The following is a 25,407-nucleotide window of genomic DNA, read 5'->3' as shown; positions in this document are numbered from 1 at the left end:
ACAAACCACCCAATTCCCCTTTTCACCACGTTTTTAATATCATCTTGAAATATTACATCTGTAATTAAATGCATTTTATACGTTCTCTGGAAGGTTAATTTGGGAATGTTTTTAAGTGACTGATAAAGGTCATATTATAGATTTGCAGCAAGATTTATTTTAATGAAGTAAAAGAAGCTAAAGTTGTCTTTATGTGCTGTTGCAGATGAGGATTGCCGGAGGTATTTGGAAAGGCAAGTTCAAGTCCCAGAGGTGGACAGTAGGCAAGATCAAGGCATCACAGTGCATGATGGTGTGTAAAAACATACTACATGATTACGATTTTGAGTTATTTATGTATTATGATGTGTTTTATTCAGCAAATAAAACACATTTATATGGACAAGGTCAAATGCATGGTGTAGAACATTTGATTAACAAGATGAGTGTAACACTTTTATTAAAACCATCATTCACTAATATGCACTGTATGTTTCCTTGCTGTAATTACTTTGTAATTATAAAGTTACCATGATCTTGCTTAAATTGAAAGTCAGTTCTCAGCCAGTAAAAGTGTGCTTAGCACTGTACAATTTGGTGATGTCTCCAGATCTCATGCCGGAGCAGTTTGACGCCTTTATTTGCTACTGCAAGAATGACTTGCAGTTTGTGCACGAGATGATCAAACACTTAGAGCAAACTGAATACAAGCTCAAGCTGTGTGTGTTTGACCGAGATGTTCTTCCTGGCACGTGCGTGTGGACCATCACCAGCGAACTCATTGAGAAGAGGTAAGTGGCAACTAAATATGGTTGGTGGTTACTTTCAGTTTTGTGTTGCAGTGAATAGATGTTATAGTGAAAATGTTTATTGTATGAACTGGATGACCTATGTTCAGTGAAAAATCCTGACTGTGGGGTGTCTAGGTGTAAGAAGATGGTGGTGGTCATATCTGATGATTACCTGGACAGTGATGCCTGTGATTTTCAGACTAAATTTGCCCTCAGCCTTTGCCCAGGTACATTTTTGTCCAGCTGATATACTTCACACCTTTTTCACTGACATGGTCATTTGTATTTCACTAGAGTTTAAACACATGCGTGTTGAGGCTATACAAACAATGAGTCTCTATTGAAACTTCCTGTGACCTCTTAGTGTTTCCTGCTGTGTCGTATGGTTTCATCAGTGGCTTTCCATGTTTCCTATAAAGGTGCTCGTACGAAACGACTGATTCCTGTGGTATACAAGCCCATGAAGAGGCCTTTTCCCAGCATTCTCCGCTTCCTGACTGTCTGTGACTACACCAGACCTTGTACACAGTCCTGGTTCTGGAATCGGTTGGCCAAAGCCCTCTATGTACCCTAACCACTACAAATGTCTTACATCTAACCCTGTGGTTATAAGGGGACCCCCACACTGGCTTCTAGAGAACAGGATGGGGAATAATTTTCACAGTTGTTTACATGAAAAGCTTTCCCAAATGTCTGAACTGTGTTTTGAACATTATTTTAATGCAGAGTCACAAAAAAGATCATTTTATATTATAGTGCCTCCTGCAATCACACTTTAGCAATAGCATTAGTTTGGTAAAAATAAAAAATGAATAAAATAGAATAGGCTGACCATAATCTGCTCTTTCTCATGTGGTTCTGTGTACAGCATCATAAGACAGTATAATAGCAGGGGCACAAATACTGAGTCCTGGGTAATGAGTGTGCAGTTCAGGGGGAGTGTGCAGTGTTCATAACTCTTGCTTCTTTTAGTACTTTTTTAGGGGTTGTGGCTGCTGCGGTTTTGTATTACGGGGGCTGGTTATCGGGAGCAGTGGAACAATGCTTGCGTGTTCTTATTGGTTGCAGGTTGAATGATTTTTTATATCGGCACCACTGAAATGTTATTTTTTTCTGATTATTTATGTATTTAATGAATATCAAAGGTGTTTTGCACAATTTACTTTCCATCTCATTTCACCCCTTATTTCAATGAATTAATGTACTTTTTTAAACTTCACATACAATAAAATATTCAAATTCACACATTTTCTGTGAAAACCCTATTGTACTATTTTAAATAGAATCCTTTCTTTAAAGATACCATAAACATAAAAACAGTAATAAGGTCTTCTGACCTCAGTCATATCCAGTGACCACATTCACATTGTCTCAATACCAGAGTTTATCTGGTCAATTACTTACATCCCTGCTATCCATAACACATGTCGGTAATGTAAAGAAGAATGGGGAGGGATTTGATTAGATTACATAATTTCATATTTTACAAACTATCCACACTAATATACCATGTGGTACCTATAATACAAACAGACTGGGATAACAAAAAAAGTCCAAAGACTTATTTCCATTGTGGTCCCTTATACAATACCAGGTCCCATAAAAGGCAGCAGAAGAAAACTGAATAATAAAACATTATTACAATACATTTCTTCATCAAAACTAAAGTAAAATTAAAAATAACATACATGTGTAATTGGTACCATTACTTATCATTTTTAAAACCTTGGCAACCAAATCCACAGACTTGCAGCTGCATACATAAAGGAGTCCCTACACACTAAAAACCAGGTGGAATCAAATCTCTGGTTCTTCTAGTAGAATAACTTTCAACTGAACAAAATATCTTATGCACCTTAAATAATTATAAATGCAAGTCTGTCCTACACTTTTACTCAATCCATCATTTTATAAAGAGACAATTCCATATATATTTTCACTGGGAAATTTCAAATAATCTTAACCAATTTATTTTGAGAAATTTGAAAGCCTAAGCCTAACCCTAACCCTAACCCTAACCCTGACCCTAACCCTAACCCTTCCATCTAAAAATGTTGAAATTCTAGCAAAGCAAATCCTTTGAGTTCTCTTAGTTAAAACCCCGTCTATCTAGCTATCTAGCTATCTGCCTGAAAGTTGGGATTCAAACATTCCTAAGAGTGAGGATGGAAAACCATGAGGATGGAAAACCAAGTCACAGGTAGGAAAGACTGATTATATATATATATATCTCAGAAGTCAAGAAGAATGTTTTAACGTTTATGCCACAGGAGGGCAACAAACAATTAAGCCCATTTTCAGCATACTTCTCAGTCATAGCACATTTAGCTCTTTCTAAAAACCTGAAAGACATTTTTGTACTTGCTAAAAGCAATAAAGAATATTTAAATATAGATGTTATACAGTGTTTTTTTTTTTTCATATTTGGCAATGCCATTATTAGGCTCTCTCTCTCTCTCTCTCTCTCTCTCTCTCTCTCTCTCTCTCTCTCTCTCTCTCTCTCTCTCTCTCTATATATATATATATATATATATATATATATATATATATATATATATATATATATATATATATTAAGCAGGACTCTCAGGCTCCCAGGCCCAAGCTCTTCTGACCAAGATCTTGAATGTTTCAATGTTCTTCCTGGGATCTGTTGCAGCCATTCTCCCTGTTTGCCTACAGCCCCTGGTGCTTTGATTATCACAGGAACCATAGTTGCCTTCACCCCCCAAATCTTTTCCAGCTCTTCTGTCAGCCCTTGTTATTTCTCAAGCTTTCTCAAAACTGTAGTTTCAGAGAAACAGGACGATTCGGACAGAGGTCCTTCATCAGATGGACCAGACATCTTTATATATATATATATATATATATATATATATATATATATAATATCTACTTTATATATATATATATGTATATATATATATATATATATATATATATATATATATATATATATATATATATATATATATATATATATATATATATGCGCGCGTGTATACAGCTTGAGAGATAATATGAGAGAGAGAGAGAGAGAGAGAGCGAGCGAGAGAGCGACCTGCATTTTAAACCGGAAGAAATAATAATTCAATTCTAGTGATAGGAAGCATACTCGATTTGTAAACGTATGAGACGTTTGCGTTGTTGAAGCGCCTATTTCGGAATGGGAGTTATTTTCCGCCATGACAGGTGTTGAAATCACAAAGGGTTTGCGGTAAATTGCCGTGTCACAGTCTTACATACGTCAAATCTGGAGTGTCTTATGGGATTACAATTATTTAAATATTTTTACATAACAGTGTGCTTATATTCGTAGCACAATATTTGAGAGATCATGACACATTACACACTACTTCTGTCTTTTGTATTGAACACTGCCGCTCCCAACATGGCCGCCGCTGTGTTCCGCAGGAATGTGCAGGCGCGCCGTGGCGCTGGTGGCAAACTTTGGGAATGATAGTAGGAGCTTTGCAGGATCACTGTTAAGGGAACTTACTGTCGCTGGACGGCCTGCTTTTCAATCTACTTGTTTTCAGAGAATAATCTGCAAGCTTGGACAGTATTTAAGTAGAAGTAGGACTTTATCACACCAGTCACCATGTCGGAGGACCTGAGCGCCCAAACCTGGTCCATCAACAAGGATGATTACGAGCTCCAGGAGGTCATCGGTGGGTATGATAGGCGTTACCGCAGGGGTAGAGGCAGATAGGCAGGGTTAGGGGTAGATAGAGAGCTATGAAGTTGTCCATGTTGGCCACATAACACATTCTGCCTGCATGAAAATGGAGCATTTCACCTGGTAGCTAAGCTAAAATAAGCTAAGCTAAAATAAGATAGCTACACCACCAAGCAGACAGTCCCCTCGCCTTAACTAACTAACTAACTAACTAACTAACTAGCTAACTTTCTTACCTAACTATAATAACTAACTTAACTAACTGGTATCGGCGACTGGGCAGGGTTTCTGACATTAGTGACACCCGGTTTGATATCTGTGTGTCGGTTTGTCTGATGTTAGGTAGGTTAGCCACTAGCTAATGGACTAGGGTTGGTCGCAGACTCTCCGAGTTAGATGTTGGTTTAGGAAACAACATTAAACATTGACTTGGGGTGTTTTAGTTGTGCAGTGTGTTACAACTCCCTTCTGTACGGGGTGGCGCACAAAAAAACCAAACCCAACCCAATGGTTCGCATTTCCCCGTTCAGACCGGTGCACATGACGGTCGGAGATCTGGCTAGCCTAACCCTGAACCCGAACCCGAACCCTACCAGGTGGTAGTGGCACAGATCATTACGGATTAAAAAACGGATCAAAATGGATGAAAATGCTCACAAGCCCAAAGACAGAAACATTTCCTTATTCTGCGAGGGTCTGTTACTCGGCACATGACCTGGATTAGATAAAATAGGATGGGCTATCTGTTCACATGTCGGCAGAGTTATTGTTACAGAGTCTCACGTATAAGACTGGCCATGACGAATTGTTTCAAAAAATTATTTGTTAAGATTGTTTGTAAAGATTGCTTCAAACACAATACGCAGCAGGCCTGCTGAAGGGGAGCCGCCCACAGTTACGGTTGATAAAACGCAGTAAATGTTGATGAATTGTCCGATTATAAGATTAAATGCCGTATCGATTGTCTGATTATCAGGTTAAATGCCATACGGATTGTCTGATTATCAGGTTAAATGCCATACGGATTGTCTGATTATCAAATTAAATGCCATACGGATTGTCTGATTATCAGATTAAATGCCATACGGATTGTCTGATTACCTGGTTACTCTCTCTTCCGTTTAGTTGTCTGCCGTGGAAAATGGGCGGCATATGTAGACAATTTATTTTGGTATATACATCTCGCATAACTTGACATTTTTACAATCTAGTGAACGACTGAACACAGGGCACAACTTTGCTTTTGTGTGCAGTAAGTCATGCCAAATAAGTGAATCTCCTATTGAATGTGCTAAAATGCATAATTTGTGCAAACTTCTAAACATCTCTTAATGGAGACGCATACTCCGCGTACTGGCAGCTCGAGCCTGTGTTAGCTGTAACGAGTCTGTTCAGATGGTTCCTGAAACCCAGATATTAATGTTTAGGAGAGTAGTCTTCAGCCTCGTTGATTGCCAAAGATGATTAGATTAGGATGCTTATATTTGTTACTTGCTCTGTCTGATAACACGGGTCATACAGGCTGACTCTGTCCAGGCTGGTCTTTGGCATAGCAGGCTGCTGGCTTGGGACGGCAGATAGTTTTCTAATATGTTTCATGAAGTCAAACTTTACTGCTCTTAAGCTGTGAAAGTTATTGATGTGCCCATAAAATCCTGTTCATGGTTTGACAGTAGAGAAAACAACTCTAAGGAAGCATGGCTAATTTTACAGGACTGAGAGAGTTTATAGATAGTTAAGAAGCTATTTTAGTTAATGGCAAAGCGATGTATGATTCATGGGTTCAGATGTCATTATAGTCATCTGTGTCACATACATGCTGTTTATTAATGTATAAGGCAGAATTAGTTTCTACAATATGATGATATTAGAGTTACACTATACTGCATTAAATAAATGTGCACTGTTGAAGTCTTACTATACGTATGGGTTTCATAAAGGTTCTGACGCATCATGGGGTTTATATGTAAAGTAAATGGTCAAATGAGCATGGTGTGGAAGATTAGTGTTAGGCAGTGTGTCTCGTCGTCGCAGTGATGGCAGTGTGGCAGTTATATATATATATCTCGTATACAAAACTAGGTACTTTTAACTACTTTGTCAGTATTGGGGCCAAGTACCTGTAAGGACAAGAAGGGAAAAAAACACTGGAGAGATTTGAGTGTTTAAATATTTGTGCATTTTTATTTTTTTTTTTTAGATCTGGCTGAGTTTCAGAATTATTGTCTGTTCAAAGACAAATAGAACTCACTAATGCTTTTTTAATATACTAATACAATGTTGTTTGTTTGCTTATGTCTTCAAATATATTAAATTAAAAAAGGTTTATAATTATAAAAAAAAGCATTAGAAGGAGTGTGTTTGGCTAAAATATACTAAAATTATTATTTTTTAATTAATCTAACCATAGACATAGTTTTTTATTCTAGCATTTGAAAACTGGCAGTTACTCTGTAATTCATCATATCTGTGTCTACATACAGTGTTGGGCTGAAGTGTGAAATTATAGTAAACAAACACCTGATGTGGGAAATGAATTATTGTGATATGATGGCAGGCCTCTTTCTTGACCCTTTATTGTTGTGGACTCTGGAACTTTGGTGGTTGGCAGAACAGTAAACTAGGGGTTTTGGTGATTGGCTGGTCTGTAAACTGGGGGTTTTGGTGATTGGCCGGTCTGTAAACTAGAAGCTGTGATCCAGAATCCACAGTAGTAGTTAAGCACATTCACGTGATGCATGAAGGCTGTATGTTTTGCCTTTCTCTTCAAAGGCAGATTGAGTGTTTAGTAGCTTTCAGTATTTTAGCCTGTGCAGCAAAAGTTGTGAAAAGCTTGTGTGTATTATTGCAGTATAGTTTTTCTTTGTTAAATAATAAATATATATTTTTGAATTGTAAACTGACTAAAGACTTTTTTAGAGAGCTTACCAATGTTGGGCTGAAGCATAAAATTATAATAAGCACATATTTGAATGTCACAGATTCAAATAAAATTTCCCTGAGCTGTGGGAAGGACCTGATGGAAATATAAATGTGGGTAAACATTTTTGGCATAACCCCGGGTAAGGAATCCTTTACCGGATTAGTGCTGTATTGGTCAATCACTTCCTTCTCTGGACAAGCTTATTTTACACAGATTTGTGCTAAATTACACAAATGTTTGTTATGTTACATAAATGTGTTATATTACACAAATGTGCGGTATATTACATAAATGTGTGGGTTTGAACATGCAGTTGAATAAGTAACTCCAAAGGGAGATATTGGCTCATACTAAGTGACAAGGCTTTGCCCTTCCCCAAACTCTCTCTCTCTCTCACACACACACACACACACACACACACACACACACACACACACACACACACACACAAACAAAAACAAACAAACAAATGTGTTTGATCGTAGCTGAATGTATTGGTAGCCCAAAAGGTAATCCCTGCTGCTCCTGCTGTAAGGGGTTATTTCTAGAGCCCGCTGGTCTGGTGGAGGATGCCTAGCTGTTCCTGCCGTTATTAAGACGCTCATGAGTCACATGCAGGACGTATGCAGAGACACAGCAGGCCCCAAAAAACCAGGAAGTGCAAACTCAGATCCGTGACTGAAGGATCTTATTGAGCAACACTGCTCTGAGGTGGCATTGTGCCGCTCAGACCTGTGTGGACTTTACACACCCTGGTGCAGTTATATGTATCTCCGGGTAAGTTAATCTGCTGTTGACAAACATTTTAGTTTGGTCAAACATAAAAAAACAAAACAAAAAGTTAAATTTAACATAGCCCACATACCAGATGATGGTTTCACATTTTCTTTAAAAACAAAATCCTGGAGCTAATGAAATGGTCCTTGTTATTTATTGTTAGCAGAACACTCATTGTTGTTTATTCATAGTTGCCCCACTGTATTTATCCAGATGAGACTGCTGCAGTTTGTTGTTGTTTAGGATTATGAAGTGATGACATTGCATCTCAGAAGCAGTTTTTCTTTCTTAAAACATTAGCAGGGTTAGTGTTCCCTTCTCATACTGTTAGGGTTAACCCTAATCCAGATCTTAGAAGGGTTAAAGTGTTCCCTGCTCAAAGTGTTGGGGTTAACACCCCCGCGCCAACATCAATATTGTGCTTTACATATCAGAAATGTACCAAAACTGTGCCACATATGAGTGATGTTTGGGATAGTGTGCATGTGTGTGGCTATTGATTGCGATGTTGTGCACATTGGTTTCTGTGCACGTTGTGCTCTCGTCTTGTGCAAACCTGCTGTGATACGAGACTGGGTTGGGGTTACGGTTAAGTCAGATCAGCTGGGTTAACCCCACAGTTGGTAAGAGGTGTGGCTCTCATTCTGTTTTGCATGGCTGTCAGTGGAGCAGCTGAGCTGTAGGAGCTACTGGGTTGGGGCCTGCTCTCCCGGGGCAACTGGCAGGGACTGGGCTCCCAGCAGGTAGATGGGACAGTGCTGACTCAGCACTCTGTTTGTTCTCTAGTCCTTACCAGTCATTTTCAGATGAATGCGACCCAAAGCTTGGCTTGGAAGTAGGAATGGACTGATATGAAAATTGCTGGCCAACTTTTCTAGTTCATTTTGTGTGTGTTTGCCAAAGAAAGTTCTGTTTATTTAATTTATTACATTTCATTGTAGACATTGACAATAATTAATCAAATGACTCCTCGTGATTTGGGGAAAAAATGTAAATGTTTTGTCTTCGAGACGTTTATCTAGATAATGAAATGTAGGGTGTGTGCTTTACCAGGTGAGTCATTGAATTTCTAGGGTTAGGGGTTAAGGGTTAGGGTTAGATGGGGGAAAGGCTTCCATGTTAACTGAAAGCTGCACTTAAAGGGCCCTCTACATCTTTTTAATGTTTGTCTTGTCTTTATTTTTTTTTCTTGACATCCACTTACAACTTTTGTGTGTCATTTTCAAACCTCTTTTATCACTCAAAATTAAACAGACTGTTACTGTGCCTTTAAGATGGATATAAGATAAATGCACTCTGTTGTAATGGACATGTATTGTAAGTGCATTACTGCACTATAATTGGGCAGGGCTAAACTGAATAGGTGGAGATATGTAAATGAGTTTGTTCTCATGACATTACAGAAATGGTGATTTCAGAATGGACTATTTTTGCAGCTTGGATTCCATACATAGATTGTATGGACTGTTGAAGTGAACAGTCTGTTTTGAAATGAACAATATTTACATATTGCTTTAAAATCCTTAATAAATTGAGGGAAAATAATTTGTCCTTAATGGGGGCCCTTTAAAATGAATTTGCGTAATATCAGGCTGGGTAAAATACTGGGAGATGGGTGGTCGTCTTTTGATTACATATTGCAGTGTTGAAAGGTCTTTGCTTTTTTCCAGGGAGCGGAGCCACAGCTGTTGTCCAGGCTGCCTACTGCGTCCCCAGGAAGGAGAAGGTTGCCATTAAACGCATCAACCTGGAAAAATGCCAGACCAGCATGGATGAGCTCCTGGTACTGGAATGTTACTCACACACTCAAACACAAAATTCATACTCGCACGCCCTCTTTCACACATGCACGTGCATACACACTCGTACTCGCAATGTCACACATTCATGAACACACATTCATACAGCCTCACACACACACACACACACACACACTCACACTCACACACTCGCGTACTCATTCATACTCACACACACTTGCACACATTGATACTCACACACATGCGCACATACACATTGATACTCACACACTCACTCAGACATGCATGCACACACTTACATTTACATCATTTAGCTGACACACATTCTTACTCACACATGCACACACTCACATACACATTGATGCACACACACTGTCTCACTCATTCACATACTTGCACACACATTTATATTCACTCAAGCATTCATATTTACATAGTCACACTCACACTTGCACACACATTCTTACTCACATACAGACTCACTCATGTACACCACAAAGACACATGACGTTTTCTGTTTTCTGATATTACATTGTTGTCCTGCATTTACAAATTAAAAAGTTCTTCGAAACCTTTGGTTTATGTTGCTTCTCAAAAGCTGCTAAACAAAAACCCCTGTAAAGTTCCTTATAACGTTTTCTGCTATAATACATGAGAAACCCGTCCAGCAGGGTTTAAGCTATGCATCAGTTTCTCACAGAGAACACCATATGAGCGTGACGTCGAGGACCAGACGGGAGAGGTCCTCCCAAAGGCAAGGCACAAAGACCAGCATTGTAGCTCTGTCACTTGTCTTCTGTCAACTACTCATTAAATGTTTTTTTTCCCCCTCAACAGCAAGATGTGGCAATCAGCTTTTTTTAGGTACTAAAAGGTACTAGCTTAATTGAAACTTGACTTTTGTAGCAGCTGTGACTTAAACAAAGATCCCTGCAGCCACGGCTCAGAATAGCAAGGTCAAGTTTATTTATGTAGTGCTTTTTAGAACACAAGTTGTCACAAAGCAGCTTTACACAGGCTAGGATCCCTAGTCATCAATGAGCATGACTAGTTTACTGCTGGCATCATCTATGCAGTAACATGCAAATAAAACCAAAAGATGCAGGTTAGATTTGTCGAGGTACACATTATATGAACAGCCCACATACAGTGCATGAGCCAATGATTAGCGATCTGGAGAGCTCCTTGAGACATTCCATTCAGATCATCATCACAAACTTGAGTGACTGCATGAGGTGGCTGGAGAACAGCATCAACATCTTGGGTTACCAGAAAACTCTACGACCAGGGCCTCCAGGCTATGCACCTTGACATGCAGAAGGCCAGCTGAACCTTCCTTTAGCCTAACCTTTATTCCCAAGCCAGACATCCCTTAACCCCAGTTAATATTCTGTCAGTCTCTTAGAGTTTATTTCTCCCTTTTCTAATAGGACTGAAAATTGTCTGTGCAGGTGATCTGCTGAGCTCGTTGTCTTTGCTCATTTTGAAGCATAGCACCCCTTTCACTACCCTCTCTCTCTCTGCACTTCCCACCGTGGAGTGAATCAGCAGAATTTCCTCCACACAAATGTGTGTCTGGAATCCTATCTGCTTTGATATAATGGAATCAGTGGAACGAAGCAGGCATGCGGGTGCCGAGCAACTCAAGGAGATGGGCGGGAGGGTTGAGGCAACAACTGTCACGGGGGCCAGCGTTTCAACATGAGGTCATGCTGCTACTGACGCAGGCCCAGCTGCAGTGCCCCGGCGGGACGAGGAGGAGGGGCACACCCTCTGAGCGAGTGGTAATCCTTCAGTGGGTTGAGCTGAAAGTAATGGCATTTCAGTCAGCTGTGGATAGTCAAGTGGTGTTCACTGCTTATTGAAGCCAGTGTGAAGCATGTGCTGTTTTTGTGAGGGGTGGTTATTGTTGAGTAAGGTAAGCAGCTTTGCTAAAACCTGTAATTGTACCTGTCGGCTGAATGCAAAATAAATTGCCTTAGCTTCAAATGATATAACAAATACCCCACAGTGGTCACCATAATTACTGAAATGGCCTATTTAAGCTTCTAGCAGTACTGTAGGTTTAGCTAGGTTTCACTAATACATGTAGTTTTCCTCTAGTTCTCATCTGTAGACTAAACATTTAAAATAACGTGTCTGAATAGGAAGAGAAAAACTGAAATAAACTGAAAGGTAAAAGCCTGCTTTATTTATTCATGAATGTGTTTGAAGTTATGGACCCAGCAGTCCAGCAGGTGGGCACACTTATCCTCAGAGCTGTGGCTGGTTCTTCCCTCCCAGAGAGGAAGATTAGCAATGAGAAAAGCCCAGTCTGAGCGGAGAACCACCCAGTGGAACGTCCCCGGACCCATCCAGGAGTGTGCCCCCTCAACCCATACTGGCCGTGCATGCCCCCGGACCCTTCCAGGGGCGTGCCCTCTCAGCCCATACTGGCCCTGTACAAAGGCCCTGATGTGCAGGAGGCGGGTTCTGCTTTCGCGAACAACTTGCTGGGGTTGGCCTGTCCAGCACCAGTGTGACGAGAAGAGGCCTTCCCCTCCTTTGCTCAAGGGCATTTCTGTTCCAAGCCTGTGTTTCTCTGCCTCATTTCTCCATGGAAGCACATTTAAAAATACACAAAAATGAAAGAGAAAGTTAGTTTCATTCCAAATGCCTATTTTCTATTCAGTTGTCATTGTGAAAATTCAATTATAAATAAATATGCATAAATAAGGTTCTCAGGTTTTGTAAACTATGCAAATGTAAAGTAAAATATTACCAGAATTTGGAAATGTACTGTAACATAAGTTCAAGGTTATCAAAAGTTTTTTTTTTTTTTTTTTTTTTTTTTTTTTTTATATATATTATTATTATTATTAAATGGCAAACCCCCAGCATCCTCTCCTTTCATATGTCTAGACATTTTAGTGGAGACATTAAGTTCCTTTGTTACATATTCCTTGTTTCAAATGTGAGGCTACATGATGCGTTAATGTTGTGCAGCCACCTACCAAAGGTCAGCAGAAATAACTGATACTAACAGTACCTTAATAAGGACAGACCTCCAGTTTACTGAATCTTGCCTTCCTGCTATCGGATATGTTCATGACACACCCATTTGAGAGATACCACACCTACAGCAATCCTATATAATCCTATATAATCCTTTGGCTTCATATAACTTTTCCATGTTGCTCAGGTTGGAACTTGCTGTGCAGTAGGTTATCATTGGCTGCCACTTCTTGGCGTGAGAGTGATTTATTTGGGTGTAAAAGCTGATTTCTGTCTAAAGTGTCCTTGAGTTTGAATAAGGCGCTATATAAATCTGAAAATAATAATAATACCACCAAACAAGGCAGAATGTCAGGTTCAGTGTTGGAGGTTTAGGTCTTGGGTTAAGTGTTGGAGATTTTGGTCTTGGTTCTTTTCTGGCCTTCACAAGAATCTCTGCCCTGCCAACAATTTCTCCTTTGACATGACTTGTTCATTGGTAAATGTGACTGGACTCTGAAACAGTTTGGTGGTTCTGTTATCTAGCTAAGTGGTTGCTAAGTGCTGGACAGTTTATGTTGCTTGCGTCATTTACATTTACAGCACTTGGCCGATACTCTTATCCAGAGCGTGTCTGTGGGTTTATCAGTATGACGTTATGTTCATATATGTGTGGGGAACCAGACGGTCACCTTGTTGCTGGCCCCTTGCAGAGCTTTGGTTTTGATTTCAGGTTGGTCTTGTACAGAAGAGCTAGTTTCTGTAGCTCAGAAATGCTCCTTTTAATCTGCCTTGGTTTTTCAGATGCTGTTCTTCAGGTGTTCAAGTTGCGCCTGTGCTCAGTCTTGCTAGCTGTTAGCCCCCCCCCCCCCCCCTTGATTCTGTCCTATATTCCCCCCTTGGTCTGTAGGCCACACAGTCTGTCAGTTTGATAGCCCTTGATGAGTCATTAGTAAGGCGGATGCACGACTGATGTTTCATAAATGGTACAACTGGATAAAATTCTAGTACTTATTGTATTGTTTATTGCACTGATGTTGACTGTTATAGAGTTTGTGTGTTTCACACCTCAAGGTATCAGAATTGATCCCTGTATTTCTACAATATTCTAGTTCATTGGCATATTGGACTCTAACCTGCTGTACTGTACAACGATGAAATTCTATGAGGAAATGACAAAGCACTTTTGTAAGTCTTTCTGGACAAGTACATCTGCTAAATGACTTAAATGTAAACACTTGTGAAGTAATTTAACAGCCCCCCCCCTTGCCTAACAACTTGGTACTCATAGGGGTGAATAAGTGTCATTCAAAGAAAATAAGTGACATCGAAGTGTTGGGCCATAAACAGCTAACGTACATTGTGTGGTAACTAAACGCTTGTGTATTTTGTGATGGGGAAATTAACACGTTTTTGTACAAAGATGTGAGCAAGCAAATAAAGTATTTTACTAACATTCTGTATACAATTTAAATGTGTCAGGCAATTGTTTTGATGGTAATTTAATTTTCTCTGACAAATCAGAAGTTATCTTACACTGGATGCATTTTTTAAAAGCACAGGTGTGATTGTTGTGGAAACAAAGAACAGTGACATGGTGTATTCAGTATGGGGTTGCATGTAGATGGCTGAAAATGGGTATGCAGGTAATTATACTAGTTTTAAGAAATTTGATGTGGATGGATGGACTATTTTAATAGTCTTGCATTCTATCAAGTGTTTCATTTTAACATGCTAGAATGGGCATGGGTGCAGAAACATGTTAAAGACTTTGCTCAGCGGCCCAACAGTGGTAACTTGGCAGTGGAGGGGCTTGAACCAGCAACCTTCTGATTACTAGTCCAGTACCTTAATAGTTATCAGGAACCATCGTTTGACATAGAGGCACCGTTTTAGTGGCAATGAAGTCTGCAAACGGAGTCTCTCACAGGATTCTACATTTCACTTTTTACCAGAAAGTTCAATGTCCCAAAACAATTTATTACTGGAACAAGTCTTTTGTATTTTAAAATGGAGGAGTGGAGTGGAGAAATGATCTCTATATTTCAACTGGCCTTTGGCCTTTCATTTTTAGTTCCTTCCTTTGAATGGTGCTCGTTCAGTTTAGCATCATGTGAGGGGACAGAGGTCCCATAACCCTGTAATCAAGGCCAGTCTCACTTGATGAAATCAAATCAAATTTATTTCTATAGCGCTTCTCTCTCTCTCTCTCTCTCTCTCTCTCTCTCTCTCTCTCGCTCTCTCTCTCTCTCTCTCATTCATATATATATATATATATATATATATATATATATATATATATATATATATATATATCAGATTTGCAAATGTCCAAGTCGAAGCCCCAAATAAAGCAAGCCAAGGGTGAGGAAAAATTCCCTAGAGCACGAGGAAGAAACCTTGGCCAATAGTGTTCACCATGAGTAACAAATTTAAGAGAAACATAAATAAAAAAAATTAGCAATTAATGTCCAGTCCAACTTTCTAGAGGTCCTAGTCTTGTCCCGATGGTGTGCATGTATCTGAAACCGGCCAATCTGTGTGAACGTCCATTAGGACAATGGAGTAGTAGTTGGCTGGGGTGGAGGTGTGGTGGGCTACAGCAGGGGAGATCAGGGGGTGGTGGGAGTAGCCATGGCAGCTGAGATGGGTTGAGGCTCAGTAACATCATGCTATTGGGGTAGTTGTACCTTGGCAGAAAGAGACATTAGATTATTAGGCATGTCCAAGGGAACTATAATGTGCAAAGATGGACTCTGGCAGATCTAGCTATGACAGCACAGCTAAAAGGAAAGAGCCAGAAGAAAACACAGGCATGAAGCACCCTGGAACATCAGCACTCCACCTCACTCAGTCAACAAACAATGCCTGACTGTATAGCCTTAAATATTGAGACTGTGTCTGAGACTCAAACATTTACAGGAAGGTTTTCATAGTGTGAGAGATTTATAGGAAAAGATTCTGCCCCCTGCAGTAGTAGATTTTCTTATTCTTTGTACTAGTAAAGAGCTGCACCTTTTGATCTAAGATGATGTGGTGGATCGTAATTCACTAGGAGTTCTCTATGGTGCTGTAGGGCAAGACCATTTAGTGCTTTGTAGGTCATTTAAAGTATTTTATAATCAATACGAAATTTTACTGGGAACCAACTTAATGTAGCTAACATAGGAGTGATGTGATCAAATCTTCTAGTTCTAGTAAGAACTCTGGCTGCTGCATTTTGAACTGGCTGGAGCTTGTTTAGGCACTTAATGGTACAATCAGATAGTAAGACTTTACAGTAGTCCAATCTAGAAGTGATAAATGCATGGACTAGCTTTTCTGCATCATGTGAGGACAGCATGTTCCTAATTTTTGAAATGTTTCTGGGGTGGAGAAAGGCGGTCCTAGAAATATTATTTACATGAGAATTGAATGAGAGACTGAGCTTCATAATAACTCCAAGGGAAGATGTGATTGGGAGACCATTGAGGTTCATTGAGTTATTAGAGAGTGAGGACCTTGCTGTCTATGGGTCTAATAGAAGCACCTCTGTTTTGTCAGGATTAAGTGAGAGAAAGTTCCTCAATATCTAGTGTCTGATGTCCTTTATGCGTTCGTCAATAATACTAAGCTGATATAGGTCCTGTAGTTTGTCTGAGACATATAGCTGAGAATCAGTGTAGCAGTGAAAACTAGCACAGTGTTTACATATAATGTCAGCTAGAGGTAGCATATATAAAGAAAATGGCAAAGGCCCTAGAACAGATCCTTGTGGGACACCATAGCTAATGTTGTATGCTGAGAAGTCTCCATGTAGGTTAACAAACTGGTATTGACCAGATAGGTAAGATTTAAACCAGGAAAGGGCTATTCCCTTAATCCCAACATTTTCTAATTATCTAGTAAAATGTTGTCAAATGCTATAGTGAATGTGTGAAATCTATAGTGTTAAATGCTGGATTCAGATCAAGTAATATAAGCAAAGAGACATAACCCTGGTCAGAAACCAACAACAGGTCATTAATTACTTTTAATTAGTGCTGTTTCCTAGACATGGGTCTAGGTTAGATTTTTTTTGGTAAGTGGTCTGAGTACTGCTAATTTGAATGATTTAGGTATGTAGCCAAGGTTCAAGGAGGAGTTTATTCAATTTAGTAAAGGTTTAATTACATCTGGTAGGATATCCTTTAGAAAGTGTGTGGGCAGTGAATCTAGTAAGCAAGTGGAGGTTTTGACCATGAGATCACAGATGTAAGTTAGGGTTGAATCAGTGTAAAGGATTCTATAGTGATTTTTGGCTTGGATGTTCTGATCTCCAAGTAGCTGCCCGATGTCATGTTAATACTCTTAATATTCACTCTAATGTGTTTATTTTCTCCTTAAAAAAGTGATTTACTATTTTTGGCCACTAGTTCATTTGAGCATATGAATGGTCACTAATTCACAGGACCTCCTTTTATTATGCTGTTTGGTCAAATGAATTAAGACAGATCTCATGTCCTCACACTGCAGGAAACATCCTGACTCGGGGTCTGTCCTTCACAATGACTCATGATGACTGATGTGCTGCTGCAGGCTCCATCATTCTGTCATATCTTACCCCCACCTCTCTCTCTGCAGAAGGAGATTCAGGCCATGAGTCAGTGCCACCATCCGAACATCGTCTCCTACTACACCTCCTTTGTGGTGAAGGATGAACTATGGCTGGTGATGAAGTTGCTCAGTGGTGGTAAGTGCGGACCCTCACGCCTCGCTCTCCTCAACCTCATTGTCTTGTACCACCCAAATTCCTCCCCAACTAGCTTTCTGTAAAGTCTTCTGTTATTATAGAAACTGCCTTTATTGCCTATTTTGTCTTGTTTGCTGATGACTGGTAAGTTAATGCTATTTGTTGCTATCTCTTGCCATCTGTTTCTTAGTGGGGGATATTTTTACTTTTATTTAAATTTCTCAGGCTATTGAGATTATAGCCATCCACACATCACTAGCACAGACAGCACCATCCCAGCTGGCACAAATAGGGTTAGGGATAGCCCTGGGGTTGGGGTTAGGATTAGCCCTGGGGTTGGGGTAAGGGTTAGCCCTGGGGTTGGGGTAAGGGTTAGCCCTGGAGCTTTTCCTGTTTACTGGCAGCCTTATGGTGAAGTCCTGGTTCTTTACAGTGTATTTCTCCACTAAGAACCACTTGGGCGGAGTAGCACAGGCAAGCTGGGGGCGAGAGACCTGTGAGTGATGTGTGTGAGTGTAGTAGTAGCATGTTGGCTGGGACTGTGAGTGACTCCCTCACTGAACCACATGCACGCATGGATGTGGTTACATTGCAGAGACGCACTGCCAGTGAGCAAGGACAGGAAAAGGACAGTTGTGTCCAGCTATACTGGGATATCTTAAGCAGTTCTTTTTTCTAAATCTTTCCGCAGGTAAAGAGCAGTGCTGCTTCCATGAAATTTCAGCAGTGTGGAAATTACATTTGCTGCTGTTTTTCCTTCTTGGTAGATCAGCATAGAGTTCTTTTTTGTCGCTGAAGCCTCTCTGAGTTTGCACAAAGTTCCTTGTCCAGCAGAAATGAGAAATGCTTGTAAAAAAAAAAAATGTAGACAGTGTTTCATGGATGTCAGCCAGATAACGTGTGTGTGTGTGTGTGTGTGTGTGTGTGTGTGTGTGTGTGTGTGTGTGTGTGTGTGTGTGTGTGTAAGAAAGACATGGAGCCCTCTGAAACAGACCTGCAATCTCATACAGGGTTAGGCTACAGTACACACAGTCTAATGCAGAGCTGTACATGTGTGGTTTAGGGTATCAGATGCAAAATACTGCATGAACAGAAGTGATCACTGAATGCTTGTGACATAGCAGCCTAACGATGGCATGTTCGACATCTGGTAGGCAACATTTGCATTCAAGAGTGTCAGCAAACATAAGAATAGAACTTCAAAGATAGCAAGGCATGATGTATGTAATGTCTTGATTTATGACTGAAACATAAGAGTGAATGTCTTGTCATGGACAGAACCGTGTTCTTCCACAGACCTCTTTGGTGAACTGCTGTTTGTTCACGTGATCGGAGTCGTCTTTCTTATGTCTGTGTTTTCTGTGCATGGCCAGGCTCTGTGCTGGATGTGATCAAGCACATTATTTCACGGGGGGAGCACAAGAGTGGCGTGCTGGATGAGTCCAGCATAGCCACCATTCTGAAAGAGGTTCTACAGGGTCTCGAGTACCTGCACAAGAATGGACAGATCCACAGGTAAGGCACTCCCTATGCGGGTGCGTGCACACACACACACACAAACACACACACACCATACCCGAGGGCAACCACAGTCCTGAGGGCTCTCTGAGACATTCCATTGCGTCATGATCATCAACACAAGATTTAGTAAAATATTAGATAAATTGCTTCTTGTAGCTTTAGGTCCAAGCAGTAGCTTATCTGTCTTATCACAATTTCGAAGGAGAAAGTTAGTCGGTGTCCAGTTTTTTATTTCCTTTACACAGTCCTTGGCTTTGTTAATTTTTCAAGTACTGTGGAAATAAAAGGCAGCTCATATGGATTAAGCCTAGATTTTGAAATTTGTTTAATGACTGCAAGTTTTAATGAATTGGGAACATGACATTGGTCCAACGAAGAGTTCTTTATAGTGAGCAAAGATTCTGTACCATGAGGTGAGACTGATTCAGTTATACATGAGGAAGGTTAATGCACACACAGTGCAAACACAATACACATCTCCTCACCATCGTGGAAGTCCCATTTAAGTCTCTCGGTGTTGAACAGTTGTGAGTCTTTCAGCCGTGTACAGATTTGAAGTTGATGTTCTACTGCATTGCAATCTCAGCAATTCATGATCTGACAGAGTTGATTTGTGTCAAAAGCATTCCTCCCTTATGTCGAAAGAAAAACAATAACCTAGTCCTTAATTAATCAAATGGTTATTTGCCCAGGAGAGGCAGTGGCAGGTCTCCTAGGTAGAGATGGACTTCCCATTCCCATTAACCTAGACGTCCAGACAACCAGTCTTGCGGAAGTCCAGTCTCAGCTCTTGGTTCCAGCGTAGGGCCCGTCAGTCAGGATTCCTTCCTGATAACACATCCGCTGCCGCACCGTGCACCTGGAATACGCTGTTTCAGTTCTCCCAGTTATCCTAGTGCTCCTCCATTTATGGCACACTCAGGAGAAGTGTCACTGAGATTTATGGGGTATTTGGAGATGACGTCATCTGAAGCTTTGAGCAAACTGTCAATCTGCATCCCCCCCCCCCCCCCAAATTCCAGTTAAGACATTAATATGAAAAGCATCTGTAGACACTTAATTATTTATATGTATGTAATTTTAATGGTATACCTTCTGTTGTTGAAGTGTTTCGTGACTTGGGGGACATTGTAGGTATTGGGACAAGTCTGAAGAGTTGTTCCTGTTCTTGTTACTTTATGCCTTGGGGTTCACCAAGGAGTTTTTAATCTGAACCTCATATAAATTCTTTCATTCAGATCTCAGCCTGCCTTTTACATGAACAAATTTCTGTTCATTGCTCATTTTCCTCTTTGTGGCTCTAATGCAGATGATGTCAGTAATTCGTTTTAACTTGGTTAAGCAACACGCCAGCCTGTGGCTCAGAGTCTGGATCAGAGAGGGCTTCTCGGAGCTTTGCAGTTGGACGACAGGTGACATTCTTCAAAGGATCAAGGAACACAGTAGCCCAGGCTGCATGTTTGCACGGCAGACGTTTCTCCAAGTATAGGGCAGTAGGATTTATTGTGCAGTAACTACTGTAGGATGAGGCGATGAGACATGAAATACCAACTACAGAGCGCCAGTCCTACATTGGGCTTTTGGCAGTGTGAGTGGTGAGAGGAACCTCCTATAGAAGAGAAGGAGCCATTTTAGGGTTCGCATTATCGTAGTCCCAGCAGACCCTGAGAACATGCATATGCCATGTAAGTGAGATTGAGAGATGAGGGTGGTGCTGTGGGAGTCAGAGGCAGTCACATGGTTCCCAATCGTAACCCAGTATGGGGCAGTAGAGGGCAGCTGGAGGCCGTGACCAACGAAGCACTCTAACTGTGTACTAGTAAAGCTGGGTCTGTTCATTCACATCTGCATGTGTTCCAAGGCAGTAACCTCCAGTTCTGTGTGCTTACTAGAACTGGCCTCATTGTTCTAACTAACTGCATTTCTGGATTTAAATCACTACAACAATAAAAGGAGAATAAAACCATCATTACATTATGGTTCAAAGAATTAACGTCCATGGGCGGGAAATTAATAGAATAACAGTAATTACAAAGTACAAAAAAAACAATTAAATATGAAACATGAATAGAGTAAAGTGTAGTCTAGCGTAAAATGTCTGGTGTTAATCTGTAACACCTTGCTTCCCTAATGTTCCCTTGAGCACTATTCCAGGGATTAGGACCCCGATAAGATCATAAGGTCATGCGTTCAGTCCTAGAACACGTAGGCTCAAATTATGTTATGCCCTTAAGAAGCCGAAAGGTTCCATGGTGATTTGGTAACCCAGTTGCTGCACTTCAGACAAATTTTGGACTTACAGTGAAAGTAGTAATAAGTTTTGTGTGAACTTGGAAATATCTGGATGAATGCTCCCATGCCTGTGTTATGCAGCTGTAACCAGGGTCCTGCTGCTACTGCCGCTAAACGACCAACGTTGACTTGGATCGTTTTCAAATTCCATGCTGGTGTTTGTGGGAGTAACTGGCAAGGGTGCATCTGCCCTCAGCCTTCGACGGTTATGGGTCTAGTTTTCTCACAAGCACCATGGGTGACGTTTTGAGATAAAATATTAAATTACTGAGAGATAAACAGACCTTAACATCTAGTCAAAAAGGTAATCAGTAGTTTTTTTTAACGTAGCTCATACAGATCTAAATGTGAAGTCATCTGGTGTAGAGTGTGTCTCCACTGAGAGAAGGGTTAGGGTCAGAATGTTGCACTGCTCAATCTGATCACCTGCTTCAGGTGCCATGTTTCCAGTGGTTGTTGATCTCCTTAGCACCAGACATGCGTGTGTGCGAGATCTACCAGGCATGTTTAAATACAGTAGAGCTTGTGTGGACTTGTGCCTCTGTTCTAACCATACACTATGACTGGAGTGTTTACACCTGCTGAACAGGGTGTATTTGGATACTGATGTGTTTGGATAGCTGACAATGACAACACACTTAACAGTATTTAGTGTTGCAATTGCAGCAAGTGGTTTTGCTGTTATCATGTTTATTGAAAGCTCTCCACAGAGGAGCTGTCAGCACGTGAGTAGTGTAGATGTTTACAGTCTATGGTGTGGTGGTGGTGTGTTCTTTTGTACATTCATGTGTTCACAACATTTTACACAGTTTTATTCCGGCACCATTATCATATTACCTTTTTCACCTCAGTATGTCAACTATGTCTGTGTGTTATGGTGCTTCACTGCTTCAGTTGAATACAGAATACAGCTGTGTGTGTGTGCATGTGTATGTGAGTGAGCGAGAGAAGTGAAGAGGTTAGTTATGTGCCTCTGGTGATCAGACCCAGAACCTGCAGCTAGTGAGCTGCTCTGTGTGTTTATGGTGTTTGTTAGGGTTAACTCTAGTGAACTGCTCTGTGTGTTTATGGTATGTGTTAGGGTTCACTCTAGTGAGCTGCTCTGTGTGTTTATGGTGTCTGTCAGGCTTAACTTTAGTGAGCTGCTCTGTGTTTATGGTGTCTGTTAGGGTTAACTCTAGTGAGCTGCTCTGTGTGTTTATGGTGTCTGTTAGGGTTAACCCTAGTGAGCTGCTCTGTGTGTTTATGGTGTCTGTCAGGGTTAACGCTAGTGAGCTGCTCTGTGCGTTTATGGTGTCTGTCTGTCAGAGTTAACTCTAGTGAGCTGCTTTGTGTGTTTATGGTATGTGTTAGGGTTAACTCTAGTGAGCTGCTCTGTGTGTTTATAGTGTCTGTTAGGTTTAACTCTAGTGAGCTGCTCTGTGTGTTTATGGCATGTGTTACGGTTAACTCTAGTGAGCTGCTCTGTGTGTTTATGGTGTCTGTTAGGGTTAACTCTAGTGAGCTGCTCTGTGTGTTTATGGTGTCTGTTAGGGTTAACTCTAGTGAGCTGCTCTGTGTGTTTATGGTATGTGTTAGGGTTAACTCTAGTGAGCTGCTCTGTGTTTATGGTATGTGTTAGGGTTAACTCTAGTGAGCTGCTCTGTGTGTTTATGGTGTCTGTTAGGGTTAACCCTAGTGAGCTGCTCTGTGTTTATGGTGTCTGTTAGGATTAACTCTAGTGAGCTGCTCTGTGTTTATGGTGTCTGTTAGGGTTAACTCGAGTGAGCTGCTCTGTGTGTTTATGGTGTCTGTTAGGGTTAACCCTAGTGAGCTGCTCTGTGTGTTTATGGTGTCTGTTAGGGTTAACCCTAGTGAGCTGCTCTGTGTGTTTATGGTGTCTGTCAGGGTTAATGCTAGTGAGCTGCTCTGTGCGTTTATGGTGTCTGTTAGGGTTAACCCTAGTGAGCTGCTCTGTGTTTATGGTGTCTGTTAGGGTTAACTCTATTGAGCTGCTCTGTGTGTTTATGGTATGTGTTAGGGTTAACTCTAGTGAGCTGCTCTGTGTGTTTATGGTTATGTTTAATGACATCTGTGGGCACACCTGGCTGTGCTAAGTATATTAAGAGAATATTTGCTCTGCTGCCCCCATGTGGCCAGTGCAGGTGAGTGCTAACCTCCTCAGCAACGATCCAGCCACCATTACAAAGGGTAATGTATTCATGTGTTCACCCTTTCATCGCTCTGACCTTTGATAAGAAATTGGTTCTAAAGCCCACTGGCTTCAGATAGAAACAAGTGAAATTAAATTGACAGTATAAAAAAAAACAAAAACCCTTTTATTATGCATGATACAGCGTATGTTGTATTACTGTTAAGATTATTGTGGAAATACAGACATGAGAGAGACCATTTAAACACTGTGTCCATTGTTTTAACTTTATTAACTGGCTTTTAATTTTCTTTGACCTTTGTTTTGACTATTAATGCATGTTTTAATGTAATGGAATGAAAGCTCCTCATAGCTGTGGGAGAGCTGCCCAGTTCCCGGAGTTCAGTGTGTCAGATAAGGTGAGATTCCCTTTATTGATCCCCATGGGGAAATTCAGGGGATAAGGTAGAATTACAAAAAACAAGTAAAAATAAAAACTATGGGGATCATTACTATATTAAACACAGTTGCCCCTGTGCCACCCCATCCCCTAGTGATACACACTGACTAGTGATATGGAGCGCAATGAAAGTCACAGTGGAGCTATAGACAGCATCAGTACCACAGTGGTATGTGGTATAATTGTTGTAACATAATATATGGAATATATAACTTTTTTTTGTTTCTGCACAACATTTGTATTCTATATAATCTTCACTGTATCCGTTTCTGTCTTCTTTCTAAATTTCATAAGGACAATAATCCTGGACATCCTGTTGTATCTGCCCAACAGAAATAATATCCCAGTTTCTGGACGACACTCGTTCAGTCCTTAACTACATGTGCTAAAGATTCCTCACACTTTCTGCGAATCCCTGAACACCTTAAAGAACCAATGCTCTCTGCCAATTTCTTGCTTTTTTCAGTGGACATTAAAAGTTTGTCCACAATAATCGCTAATGAAGATGGTTTGAGAGCTTTAAAACATTTTCTTGATGCAAGACCTGCTTCACCTTTCACTCCCAGTACTACTCGGATAAGGAGTTGGTATAGAGACTAAAATGGGACCATCCTATGCAAACATTTCTGAGCACAATACTGGACCTGTACCCTTACAGTGTCTGAGATACATTGCTGACATTTTTGGTATTGCTACATGCACATTAGAAAAAACCTCCAACTGTTAATTTCCTCATTCTTCATGTTCCACATAGCTCTGGAATACACATGGAGCACAGCACATCCTGGCACGACGATGACCTTTTAGGATGTTTCAGTGAATTTTGTTAATACTTGTTTAAACACCACCGTCTGTTATAACCCTACAGACTCTCATTCCTTTTTGCAGTACAGTTCTCAGTCACTTATTGAGTTACTTTAGCACATTTGCAGTGAGAATGAAGACATCCACCAGACAAGCACAGAAATGTGTGAATATGTCCAGATCTGTGGGTTTCCTGAGGAAGTTGTAGATTATGTCTTAGCTTGTGTTTTATCTGTTCAGAGTGTAAACACACTGACCTATAAACTATATATTCAGACTACACGAATCCCCTGACTTATCATCCTACAAATGAAACAGTAGCTGATATTTACATTTTACATTTAGAGCATTTAGCTGACGCTTTTATCCAAAGCAACTTACAATTTAGTACAACTTGACCAATTGATGGTTAAGGGTCTTGCTCAGAGACACAGCAGTGGCAACCTGGCAGTGGTGGGACTTGAACTGGCAACCTTCCAATTACTAGTCCAGTACCTTCACCACTGAGACTTCAAGGCCTAGTAATGGCAGGCAGGGCCATGATGGTGGACACATATGCTTCCGAGAGGAAATGGAACTGCTTCTGAGCTTCAGTCAAAAGAGACA

General features: G+C 40.6%; 2 protein-coding genes across 5 annotated transcripts in view; both read left to right on the top strand.

The window, feature by feature from the left end:
* Window positions 1-2,015, top strand: part of myd88 (MYD88 innate immune signal transduction adaptor) — a 2,542-nt gene extending 527 nt beyond the window's left edge. The window contains exons 2-5 of the mRNA XM_027022387.3: window positions 206-292; window positions 590-770; window positions 906-997; window positions 1,190-2,015. Coding sequence (XP_026878188.2) covers window positions 206-292; window positions 590-770; window positions 906-997; window positions 1,190-1,344 — 515 coding nt within the window. The 3' untranslated portion in view covers window positions 1,345-2,015. The remainder of the gene's footprint in view (window positions 1-205; window positions 293-589; window positions 771-905; window positions 998-1,189) is intronic.
* A 2,144-nt stretch (window positions 2,016-4,159) lies between these two features.
* Window positions 4,160-25,407, top strand: part of oxsr1b (oxidative stress responsive kinase 1b) — a 34,867-nt gene continuing 13,619 nt past the window's right edge. The window contains exons 1-4 of one of the 4 annotated variants that reach the window (XM_081722054.1): window positions 4,160-4,441; window positions 9,820-9,932; window positions 17,485-17,593; window positions 18,967-19,108. In XM_081722054.1, coding sequence (XP_081578180.1) covers window positions 4,372-4,441; window positions 9,820-9,932; window positions 17,485-17,593; window positions 18,967-19,108 — 434 coding nt within the window. In that variant the 5' untranslated portion in view covers window positions 4,160-4,371. The remainder of the gene's footprint in view (window positions 4,442-9,819; window positions 9,933-17,484; window positions 17,594-18,966; window positions 19,109-25,407) is intronic. The other 3 variants (XR_014125647.1, XR_014125648.1, XM_027022391.3) reach the window with 3 other exon arrangements.

Source organism: Electrophorus electricus, chromosome 1 (genome assembly GCF_041902795.1).
Source record: "Electrophorus electricus isolate QZ-2024a chromosome 1, ASM4190279v1, whole genome shotgun sequence".
NCBI lineage: Eukaryota > Metazoa > Chordata > Actinopteri > Gymnotiformes > Gymnotidae > Electrophorus > Electrophorus electricus.
Note: the sequence above shows the minus strand (reverse complement) of the source record. Positions and strands in the feature narration are given on the sequence as shown.